Here is an 11,196-nt window from a genome sequence, read left to right on the forward strand (position 1 = left end):
CCAGTTTCTAGGCCTCTGACAGTAGGGTGGCTTTCACGTCCTCCAACGTCTTACCACTAAGTCCAAATCTTAGTGTGTTCACTGTTTCCACTGGCATCCCTCACCTTGAACTAAGCTGTTTTACTAGAGTCAGCCCTTGTCTCAAGATTACAGAGCTTTACTGAGGTTTGCTGTCTCCTCAGTGCCTAAGGTTTGCCCCAGTGAGGGTCAATGTTGCCCCAACCTCTTCCACTCAAGGCAGAGGAGGTGGGGTCTACCGAAGGAGGGCACGCTACATTACGAGCAGGCCAGAAGAGCCGAGACTCCAGATTCCCAGTGCCCAGGGCCATGAGAGTTCCAGGAACTCAATCCAGTTCAACCTAACCTGATTAGTAGAAACAGAATTCAAGAGTAGGGCTGAGCACATCCTGAGTTACTTTTCTGTGCCAGAGAAATTCATGGGTTTGTTATCTGCCCCAAGCTTCTCTCCATTCTAGGCCCAAAGCATTAGGCACACTAATGATGGGCCCAGAACTGGACACCAGTGTAAGAAATGGGCAGTGCCAGATCTGATGACTCATTGCCCTCCAGCCTCAGGGATTCCAGGAGGCCATCCGTATGCCACTCAATGAAGAAGGGAGGGTGAGTAACTGCCAGCTTCCAATGAGGCCTGTTTGCCTGCTCCACCCACAAGCCTGTGGCAGCATAATGGCCAGGAGGAGGTTAAGTCTGGAAGGTCAAGGAGGAGGCGGGTGAAGCGCTGTGGTGTCCAGACTTCCCCCAGAGCCTGGTAAAAGCCCAGGGTGTGGGCGTCCCCAGAGGCGGGGCTCTGCATTATGGGGTTCTAACTTGCCCCACTGAATAACACTCCCACAGGAAGGGTTTGTGTAAATAAGAAACTTTTTTTTTTTTTTTTTGCTTCTCTTCTACAAATAAATTAAGAAACAAACTAGAAAATTGCCCACACCCATTGTAGCCCTTGGGTGTGGGATGTGCCCTGTCCCTGCAGGGCCAAAAGGGTCCATGTTTCCCTCAAATCTCGGAGCAGTCCTGGCCCAGGCTGGAGGCAGGAGGGAAGTCGTGACCTCTTGGCAGGCTCAGTCCTGCAGCTGCCCCAAGCAGCCAGACTGTCCCTGGGGCTCGTCCAGGCCCGGGTGCTGGTTGGGAGGGGAGGTGTCTGGCAGGTCTTGGCATGGACGAGAAGAGCTGCTGCAGGGCCTCTCGGGGGAGGGGTTGGCCAAGTAGGCATTCACCAGCTGCATGATCTCTTCCACCTAAGAGAGGGCAGAGGTCAGTGTGCAACAAGCGCTGCCAGGTTCTCTTCTTTTTCTCATCCTTTCTCCAGGCTCTAGGGCTCCAGTTTCCCCACCACGGTCCTACGTGCTATGGCCCTGCAACCTTTTCTTCCTTATCATCACTGTCTCCTTCATTTCTATGTGCCAGTCATACTTGGTTCTTTCTGCTCCTCTAACATTCTTTTTTTTTTTTTTTTGGTGGTGTTGGTGTTGAGATGGAGTCTTGCTCTGTTGCCAGGCTGGAGTGCCTCGGCTCACTGCAACCTCTGCCTCCCGGGTTCAATCAATTCTTCTACCTCAGCCTCCCGAGTAGCTGGGACTACAGGTGTGCGCCACCACCCGCAGCTAATTTTTGTATTTTTAGTAGAGACAGGGTTTCACCATGTTGGTCAGGATGGTCTTGACCTCCTGACCTCGTCATCCGCCTGCCCCGGCCTTCCAAAGTGCTGGGATTACAGGCACAAGCCACTGCACCTGGCCGCCTTGCAATTCTTTCCACCTGGAATGCTGTTCCCCCAGGTCTTCCCTGGCTAGCTTAAATGGCACCGTTTTTGAGAACCCTTCTCTGACTTCCTGTCACATCATTCTTTCCTTTGTAGCATTTCTCACTGTCTTCATAGCCTGGGATTCCTTGTTTATTGTCTGACTCCCCCACTCTAGTGTAAGCTCCTTCAGCTTGTCTGTGATCACTGCTGGATCCCCAGTGCTTAGAACTCTACCTGGCCCATGCTTGGTGTTCCGAAAATGTTTCCTGACATCCCTTCCCTTCTCTCCTCCTCCCACAACTCCTCTTCCCACTCACCTGGGGGCTCTGCAGGAGGAGCTGGCTCTCTCCCACCCTCAAAGCCAGAGTGTGGGGGCCCATTAGCTGGCAGGCGGCCACATGGCCATAGCTGACATTGTGGATGGGCTCTGTCTCCCCCGGCCGGGAGAGAGACATGGCCTTGGCTCCCAAGCCCAGGCATAGCTTCTGTGGAGCACCCCCACCAGGCTCCTGCAGACACAGGGGCAGAGTCAGGGTGGAAGGAGGAGTCCAGCGTTATTTTTGGTAGGGGGAGATGGGTGTCTGTGAGCAGGAGTTTCCTGATCCCCCTATGATTCACAGCACGTGTGTGGAGGGGGCTAAGGCTCCAGGGATGTGAGGGCCCAAGGGCTGGTGACTCCTGGGGTTTGAGGTGGGCTGTTCTGGATGTGGGGAATGACGTGACCCTCCGTGGGACCTGTGGCTCTGGGGCAAAGGTGTGGTGCTTGGGCCGCCAGAGTCCCCTTCTCCCTTCTCCCCCTCACCGTGCTCAGCTCCAGAACGTCATACCGAGCAGCGCCGAACCCCGGACACTGCGCCGCCAGGGCCAGGTAGGCGGCCATGGCCTCAGCTCGGCCCATGCCCCGCAGCCGCTTCCAGCCGCCCAGCACTGCAGCTGCCGTGCCGGCGCCGCCTCCTCCCTCGCGGGCCATGCTTCCCGCCATGCGGCCGGCCCCGCCGCGCCGTGCCCGCTCCGCCCGCCTCTTGGCCAGGCCCGGGCTCCAGAGGGCCCCGGCCAGCAGGGCAGCGGAGGGGGGCGGCCTGGGGGTCGGGCGGGGCGGGTCTTCGCGCGGCGGGGCCGGGGGCGGGAGCAGGCGGTCCAGGCGGGGCAGGGGCACCCGCGGGGAGAAGTCCCGGTGCAGGCTCTGCAGGCGCAGCGCCGCCAGGGCGCGCAGCGTGTCGTCGGGTGGGGGCGGCCGGCCCCGCAGCAGCAGAGCGTGAGCCTGCAGGGGAGGCACCCGGCGTCAGGCGAAAACGCCTCTCGGAATCTGAGGAGGTCTAGGTTCCAGTCAAGCCTCCCGCGGGGCTGCCATAGTAATGAGATGGCCCGAAAACCAGGGGTTCAGGCTTGGGGGTCTGTTTGGAGGCGTGAACGCCGGAGAGCCTCACCTGCTCAAAGAGGAAAGGCAGTTCGTGACCGTCTGGGGACAGCCCCTCAGGGTGCAGAGGTCCGTGAAGACGCAGACATAGTCTCCACCCGGAGTCGGGCGAGTCCTCCAACCCAGCTTCCTCCGCGGCCAAGCTGCAGAAGAGGAGCGGACGCCGCACTAGCGAGAAGCCTGACCGCACAGCTAGGGCAGCTCGGGGTGGGGGCGGGTCCATATGTTTGGGGCGGGGCCTGGGCGGAGCCCACCGCGGATGTGAGGCTGGAGTCGGACTGCAAACCTGCGGCAGGCAGGTCCGTCTGTAAACCAGCGAACACCACAGCGCAGGGCCAGGGGCAAGCGCTGGATAATGTCCGCTTAGCGACTGACCTCAGCTGAGAAGTGGACGGGCTAATAGAGAGCAGGGCTGGGGCTGGACATTTACTTCTCAAACCTGGTGAGCACGTCGGCCACGAGGGTCCCCCCAGCCAGGGCTCGCTCCTGGGTCCCTCGCTGCTCGTACAGTGCGAATGCGTTGCGGCTGCGGGCCAAGCCCAGCCGCCCCACCAGCTCTCGAGCCACCTAGAAGAGGAGAGTGAGGGGAAAGTCAGACCACTCAGGGGTCTTGCCAGGATTCTGGGAGGGGTTGATTCAATTAGAAGGGGTCTCTTAGTCCTGTCACCACCACTCCCTCCCTTACCAAAATAATCTGAGACTCGGGGCAAACCTAGGGTCCAGGAAGCGGGTGAGACAAGCGTGAGAAGCTGGCAGGGTGGGTTGGAGGTCATGGGGCCTTTCTCTGGCCTCACCTCCCCCGCCGTGGTGTGGGAGTCGATGGCCACAGTACAGGCACCAGCCCCCGGACAGTGCACGGTACACAGCAGCTCCTGCCGTTGGCTCAGCGCGGAAATCTCCGCCAGCGAGGGCACCAGCTCTCGGCCGCGCGTCCGGCCCAGCGCTTTCCGGATGAAGCGCGCATATTCCGCCAATTCCGAGTCCGGGAGTGCCTGCTCGGTCCTGGTTGGGAGGAACCCAAGGATCAATACTCCAAGGGCTTTTCTTCCCCTCCCTCTTGCCTTCTTCTCTTATAGTTTATTTTATCTAGCCGATTTCCTCCCCGCCCCAACTTAAGTTTTTGAAGGCTCTTCTAAATCTATCCCCAGTGCTTTGCATAGAGCTGAATTACTTTTCAAGTCCCCTGGCAGCTTTCTCCCAACTGCTCCCACCACTTCCGAAAGTCTGCGTGATTTTCCTTCGACCTGAAATCGAAATCCAGCCACTTTACTACATTTTCCTAAGCCCTGGCGCTGGCCTGCATCAGCTCGAGGAAAAGCAGCCTTTTCATAATTCCTCAGCCCAAGGGGGGCGTTTTATTGTAATTCATCCGCTCACAACTGAGATAGGATCTTGTATCTTCCACAAAGGCACTGTATATATTACTGGGTTCTTTACCTACCAAGCCTTTTGCAAAAGACCCTTCGTTCTCTCCCAGCCCGGTAGCACCTCGCCTAGGCCGTAACCCCCGCCCCGCCCCTCTCACCTCTCCAAGTGCCCCAGGAGGTGCCCCCGCACAGCTCCCCCAGGCCGGAAGGTGCAGCTCATGCAGGTGAGGAGTTGCCAGTACCGCAGGGTCGCAGGGTCTTGGGTAGCCGGGAGCCCGGGGGGGCCTGCAGGGCCCGAGGTCTGCTTAGCCAGCTGCAGGAAGAGTTCATCCCGGAGCGCGGGCAAGTCCCGGCAGGTTTGGAGCACACCCTGCATCAAGGGCCCGGGGCGCCGCGCCCCCTCCAGCGCCTGCAGCGCCAAGAACAGCCGCACCGCCTCCTCGCGCAGGGGTGCATAGCCCGGACCTGTGGGAGGGTGGGGGCGGAGGGACGGTTTGGAAAGGGAACACAGAGCTGCGCCCTGGGAGGAAGGTATGAACCAGGGGAAAGTCAGAGGGAATATAAGGGGATGGGGTGGCAGGGAGAGGAGGGTACGAACGACAGGAAGAGTGAAGGGAAAGCAGTGGTCCCACGAAGCCAGACTCTTAACCTCTGCCTCCCAGGAATCCCCTTCCCAATCCCACTAAGCCTGGATTTGGACTTGGGGAGAGGGACGGCTGAAGGGCTGTAGATTCACACCCCAGATTCTGTAACTCGATACTGAGGCTCACCACCATAGGTCAGAAAACAGGATGGACTAGGAGTCAGAAAACCCGGGTTCCTCTCCCAGCACCCTTTAATCCTCTAACTTTAGGACCTGGGCCAGTCACTAAACCATTTAGGGAGAAGTACAATTGGATGAGGCCAGCACGTTCTACAAAAGTGGTAGCTTTTATACCACTTGTAAAGGTAATATGGCATGGTCTCAAGAGTATAATGAAAAAATAGGAGAATGTACAAACTCCTGAAGGAAAATCAGTAGTCAGAATGAAAGCCATAGAGAAGGTGGTCAAAGAGGACCCTTTTGTGGGTGCTGGCTTCCTCCCCTCCACCCTGGCCAGCTTCCAGTTTCACCTTAATCCTTTGAAAAGTGAGGAACTGGCAGGCCCCTAAAGGATGCTTAGGTCCCTGCCAGTTAAGGGATTCAGATTCTTACCTCTGATCCACCCCATCCCATCCAGGGGACTTGGGCCATGGGACCACTCACCTGGGGCGCTGACTCCGTAGGGCAGGGGCAGGAGCGGGGCGTACAGGGCTCCACTAGTGTGTCTCAGAATCGGGTTCCGCAGGTAAATGAGGGCAACTGCCTCTGGGTCCCCGCAACTTTCCTAGGGGAACAGGGAGAGGGTCACCTTGATGAGGAAGGGAATTCCTCACAAGCCCAGAAAGCTTTGGGGTCCACCACTCTCCTGGCTCTCCCTGGTGTCCTCTCTTACCTGTATGTCCCTGAGCAGTAGCTGGGTGGGGGTCTCCAGGGGTGCCTTGGAGGCAATCACTTCCCGCAGTGCCACCCCCCAGCGCTCAGCCTCTGCCTGGCGTGGGGAGCAGAGGCTGACACTGTGTTTCCGACCAGACACAGTCACTGACCACAGACCTGGGGAAAAGAGAGGCCGGAGAGGGCCATTAGGGTCTGCTGGGGCCCCTGCCCAGGAAGGTAAGAGAGTCCCCAGGAGGTCTCACCTGTCTCCTTACGCCTGCGCTCTGGGCCGGTCACCGAGCACAGGCTGGTGAGCACGAGGCTCCCGAGACGCCGCGCCCCCTTCCCGCTACTGCTGAACTGATCCAAGGAGTCTCGCGTGAGCACAAACCAGGCTCGGCGCGGGGGCAGCCAGGGTCGCGCCCCTCCTCCGCGGGGCTCCCGGTACAGCCAACCTGGGGGCAGGAGAGGGAGGGAAGGAACATCAGTAGGACACATAGTCTCTGGAGGGTTGGGATTGGGGACCTCCAGAGTGCACTGAGGGGGGTCTCTACCTTTCACAACGATGTCTGGGTCGTCCTCCGGCAGCCCTTTCTCCGGGATGAGGCTCCAAGTTTCCTCCCAGCTCTGCAGCCTGGGCCAGAGGGGAGGGAGGGTTGGGCCTCCACTCCGCCTCTAGGGGGCTCCTCTGTAGGGGCTCCCCAGACCGCAAGGGTGTCTGCTCCCAAGCTGGGCACCCCTCCCCCAGGCTGTGGGAACCGCTGGGCCATTCTGACCTCGCACCAGAAATAGCCCCGACCCCCCTCTTTCTCCCCGCGCCCCCAGTCGGACCTCCCCCCGGGACCCCAGCCAAACCACAGCGTCCGGCGTAGGGCCTCTCCCTTATTGCGCAACCGCTAGAGGAGACAGTGAGGATGGGGGTCCCGGGAACAGGCTGGGGTCCCGAGACTATGGGACGTAGGGGCGTAGCTCACCTGTTGGAGACAGGCCCGCTCCTCACCGGCTGAGTCAGTGTCACTTCCAGGGGACCCTGGGGAGACAGGCGGGGAAGCCCTTAGGGTCAAAGCCCTTCCTGCGCAAGGTTCGTGCCTTCTGCCCTCAGGACAGGGCTGCTCAGGGGATTGAGGAAGGAATCACAGAGTGGGGTCGTGACTGGGGTGGAGCGCGCTGGAGCCGCTGGGCTCGCCCCTCCCGCCTATCGCAACAGGACAAGCTCTCCAGAACAGCAGGAGCTAAGGAGCCAAGGCTCCTCTCAGTCACCCTTTGAAGATACAATCAAGGGTAGGGTCGGGTGGAAAGAGCACTGGGCAGAGAGTCAGGAGACCCGGGTTCCAATTCCCGCTCCACCACTAACTCACTGTGGAACCTTGGGCAAGTCTCTTTCCATCTCTGGGCCTTAGTTTTCCCATCTTTGAAAAAGGAGAGGTTAGCTCGCTCTGCCAGGCTCCAAGGCACCCTCTCCTCCTCGTTTTCCCTTCTCCCACACTGCCTCCCTGGCCAAGGCAGGACAGGTGGTAGGCACAGAGGTGAATGAAGGGCAGGGGGCCCTTTCAGTATAGGGCTTTCTCCAAAAGCGTCTTACATTCTCCCATAGACTCTCCTGAGACTCAACCGTGAGCAGAGACCCTGCCCCTTTTCTGGGGCTTAGGAAGGGCGGGCCAGACTGAGGAATGGCACACCCTCTGGAGGCAGGTGTAGTTCAGGGTTTTGCCCTCCCCCTCCCCCTCCCTTCCCCCTGTCCTGGAACTTCAACTGTAGACTGGGGTCTGAGAGAGGCCACAAACCCAACCCGGAGGCCAGCCAGGCGGGGAACCGTGCCATCCTCATATTGCTCCCAGACTGCTAGAGCCAAGAGGGGGAGGTGGGGGAGGGGGCCAGGGACACCTGTCCCCAGGCTCCGGGAAAGGGGGAGTTGAGGTGGAGCATGAGGGAGGCAATGGCCTGGTAAAGCCGACCCTGCCCAAGCGGGAAGCTTGGGGACGCCTGGGTCCTGCGCCTTTTCTATGTGAACCTCTACCTATTTTCTGGAAGGTCTGAGTGGGGCTATCAGCCACACCACATGTGGCAGGTACTGACCACCCTCTTAGGCTAACTCCCCTAATCGCAGTGCCCTGCTTCCCTCCCTCCCCCCCTCTATATTTATCCACCCTCCGCCTCCGCCAGGTGCTGGCGCCGGCCCCGGCGGCGCAGCCCGCCCCACCCGGGCACCGAGCCACTGGGCCTGCTGGGGACCCCTGCGCGGGGGATGGGAGCCTGACCTGGGCCACAGCACACGGGAGTCTGGCCGCCAGTGTGCAGGGGGGATGGGGGAGGAGACGTCAGGGGATGGAGGTCTCCCACACCAATCGTGCCTCCGTTTCCCCACGGGGAGATTCGGCAAAATCAGGCAGCAGCCCAGTGTCCTTCACCATCCATTCCCTCAGGGGTTTCCCAGGAGCCTCACCCGGGAAAGCCGAGAGTTCTGTCCTGAGTGGCAGGGTAATGAGGAGGGGTCCTCAAAGAGCCCCCACCTCCTTCTCCGTGGGGTCCCCGCCACAGACCCCAATCCTGGGATGACTTCTCCCCCTCGCCCAGGTCTCCGCAACGGGAGCTCTCGCATCTGGCCTCAGCGCTTGCGAACTGGGAGCGGAGGGGGACCCAGGCGTTCGAGCCGCCCAGCCGGCCTCGCCACATTCCTCGGCGCTGGCGGAGGCGGAAGGAGACGGGATGGGACGCGGGCCCAGCGGGGAAGGGAGAGGCAGGGCCAGGTCGGGCCACGCGTGACGCCTCCCCTGCCTCAGGGCCCCCAGCAGGTGGACAGCGCCCAGCCTGCGGCGGGAGGCCCACAGGCACATCCCGAGTAGGGCTGCTGCTCCGAGAGCTCCCGGGGGCTTTGGCCCCCAGGCAAAAACCTCCCCTACGTCCCTAGTTCGCCAAGAGCGCAGCGTGTGGCTGGAGGCTGGAGCGAGTTCCACGGCCGGTTACAGACAGAGTGATTGAGACGAGGTTCCGAACCCCCGGGACTTACCCTCCCGCCGCCCGCTGGACTCGGGGTCCGTAGCTCAAAGGTTTCCTCGTCCTCGTCCTCGTCCCCGTCCCCGCTAAGCTCGCCGTCCCCGTAGTCCCGGTGCAGAAGAGTGAAGCCTCGACGGCAGCAGAGAAGCCACCACAGTCCCCCGGGGAGAGGCATCCGGGCGAGGAGCCGGGGATGGGGGCGCGGGCAGCCGCGGCCGAGCAGCAGGGGGTCGGAGGAACTGGCGGGGCTCCGACCCGAGCAGGGGAAAGATGAGGTGGGAGGAGCAGGAGGGAGAAGAGCACAGGGAGGAGGCAGTGTCCTGGGCTGGGGTGCAAGGGGACGCTAGCCAGACGCTGAGGGGGGCTCAGTGTCTGGGCCCCCGGAGGGGGGAGGGGGAAAAGCGTCCAGGGCCCCGGGAGAGGAGGGAGCAATGTCCGGAGCTGGGAAGTAGTGTCCGTTGGAGTGTCCAGCCCTGTGGGGGGCAGTGTCCGGTGCAGCGTCCGAGGTGGGCAGTTGTCCAAGCTCCAGGGAGGGTCGTGTCCGGTGGGGCGTCCGGTGGCCGGGGCCCGGGCCGCGCGCGCTGCGCTCCCTGCAGCCCCGGGACTGGCGCGCTGGGGGCGCGAGCACAGAGCTGGGACCCCGCCCCCCCAGCCCCCTCCCTCCCGGGGGCCCCCCCTTCTCTCTTCTTTCTCTCCTCCCTTCTTTACTAGGCAGGGTCCAGGTTTCGTCACAGCCTCCTCTGTCCAATCCCTGTGCCTGGCGCCGGGCGCGGCTACCAATCAGACGGCTGAAACCCCGGTGGGTTGCATCATGTGCCCCTGGCTGGGTGACAGCAGGGAGGGGCGGGGAAACAGGGAGGGAGGGGACGAGAAGATGTTAGCCACGCCCTAGTCTCTGAGGTCGGACGCGGGGTGCTAGTGACGTCACGGAAGCCCGCCTTCAGGCTCTTGGTTTAACTCTTGGCTCACCAACCAACAAATTAAAATCCCTGTGAGGAGCTTTGGTACAGGACAGAGGAAAACCCAACTGTCGCTCTCTGAACCCCTGTCTCGTCTCAGGGTCCCTGAGAAAGGGAAACGCCTTGGCTACTAAGAGGATGTAGCTCTGGAGGTGGCCCTCCACGTCTGGGGAGGAGTCCAGTTTCTCGAGTTTCTGGGTCTGATTCAGCTCTCCCCTGTCCTTTTTTTTTTTTTTTCTTCCACACAGGGTCTCGCTGTTTCGCCCAGGCTGGGGTGCGGTACAGCCATCATAGTTTACTACAGCCTCGAACTCCTGGGCTCAAGGGATCCTCCCACCTCAGCCTCTCCAGGAGCTGGGACTACAGGTGCACACCACTATGCCTGGCTAATTTTTTAAATTTATTTTTTGTAGAAATGGAGCCTCACTATGTTGCCTAGGCTGGTCTCGAACTCCTGGGCTCAAGCGATCCTCCCAGCTTGGCTTTCCAAAGTGCTGGGATTACAGGTGTGAGCCACTGCACTTGGCCTCACCTCCTTTTTGAGGTGAAGCAGTTGAGGCAGGCACTCTGGGAAGGCGCAGACCTAGGCCAGAAATAAAATCGAATATAGAGCTCACAGCTCACCGAACTCAGCTGGGGAGAGTGGCTTGAGATTCTAAGGAATTCTGTGGTCTCGGAACAGAGTGGAGGCCTCTTAGGGCGAATATCTTGCTGTTCTGTGTAGGAAGGGGTTAACCCAGGCGTTAGGCGGCCGGGGCGGGGCCGCGGCCTTCGCGGGCGCGCGCGCGTGTTGCTGACTCAGCGGCGATTCCCGAGATCTCTGATGGGGGGTTCCAGGTCGGTCCCCAGTGGCTGGCGTGGGGGATCCTTTGAGGATCGGCGCCGTCTCCGGGTCTTCCCTGGATCCTGGCCCCTAGAGGCCGTGGGGGACCTCTTTTCGCAGCTGCTGCCGGAGGCTCTGAGAAGGACTGCTAGCCCGGGCTGGGCTGGGATGGGCGGGAAGGGGCGGGGCAGGGCGGGACGGGCGGGGCCGTCGGGCCAGCGCCTCCCTTGAGACCTCCTCGCCACGCCCCGCCCTTCTCGACCCTAGACTCCAGGCTGGAGTGGTGGGTACAGCTTTGCTGACCGGTATTAAACCGCGAGAACTGTCGCACGTGAACACCATCCTGCCCGTTTTGATTGTGTAAAACAAAGACCAGGAATCAATGCGAGCGGGTTTAGAGGCCATCTCGGCTGTGGCCTCT

The 11,196-nt window shown here is 60.8% G+C and overlaps 2 protein-coding genes and 1 long non-coding RNA gene across 11 annotated transcripts in view; 1 reads left to right on the plus strand and 2 right to left on the minus strand.

Annotated features, from left to right (window-relative positions):
• Positions 1-11,196, minus strand: part of PSMC3IP (PSMC3 interacting protein) — a 146,577-nt gene that overhangs the window by 96,138 nt on the left and 39,243 nt on the right. The gene's annotated exons all lie outside the window — the stretch shown is intronic.
• On the minus strand, positions 862-9,599 carry PLEKHH3 (pleckstrin homology, MyTH4 and FERM domain containing H3). Of its 9 annotated transcripts, none has more exons than XR_001440466.3 (13): positions 9,007-9,599; positions 6,974-7,029; positions 6,554-6,633; positions 6,263-6,454; positions 6,019-6,176; positions 5,790-5,910; positions 4,702-5,008; positions 3,971-4,178; positions 3,616-3,743; positions 3,187-3,319; positions 2,587-3,020; positions 2,077-2,268; positions 862-1,253 (listed from the first exon to the last, which is right to left on the minus strand). XR_001440466.3 is itself a non-coding variant. In XM_077971737.1 (13 exons), exons 1-13 carry the CDS (start codon positions 9,166-9,168, stop codon positions 1,077-1,079), a joined length of 2,121 nt encoding a protein of 706 aa, XP_077827863.1. In that variant the 5' UTR covers positions 9,169-9,599; the 3' UTR covers positions 862-1,076. The 9 variants fall into 9 exon arrangements, 6 of the variants coding, with proteins under 6 accessions (XP_077827863.1, XP_014975269.3, XP_077827862.1 ...); XR_001440465.3 differs by having other exon boundaries at positions 3,607-3,743; XR_013406794.1 differs by lacking the exon at positions 9,007-9,599 and adding an exon at positions 8,510-8,967 and having other exon boundaries at positions 4,702-4,828.
• On the plus strand, positions 6,907-10,322 carry LOC144335711 (uncharacterized). The gene is made up of 3 exons (XR_013406831.1): positions 6,907-7,080; positions 8,574-9,792; positions 10,201-10,322. It is a non-coding gene; the product is annotated as an uncharacterized LOC144335711 (long non-coding RNA).

This window comes from Macaca mulatta, chromosome 16 (genome assembly GCF_049350105.2).
Source record: "Macaca mulatta isolate MMU2019108-1 chromosome 16, T2T-MMU8v2.0, whole genome shotgun sequence".
NCBI classification, from domain to species: Eukaryota; Metazoa; Chordata; class Mammalia; order Primates; family Cercopithecidae; genus Macaca; species Macaca mulatta.

What these genes read in the sequence shown, in the direction of transcription:
- PLEKHH3 (XM_015119781.3), bottom strand. Translation starts at nt 9,168, where the DNA reads ATGCCTCTCCCCGGGGGACTGTGGTGGCTTCTCTGCTGCCGTCGAGGC. An exon ending in GTCCAGCGGGCGGCGGGAGG is followed by an intron (nt 7,030 to 9,006) that starts GTAAGTCCCGGG and finishes CTGTCTCCCCAG; the next exon opens with GGTCCCCTGGAAGTGACACT. An exon ending in TACTGCTCAGGGACATACAG is followed by an intron (nt 5,911 to 6,018) that starts GTAAGAGAGGAC and finishes CTGTTCCCCTAG; the next exon opens with GAAAGTTGCGGGGACCCAGA.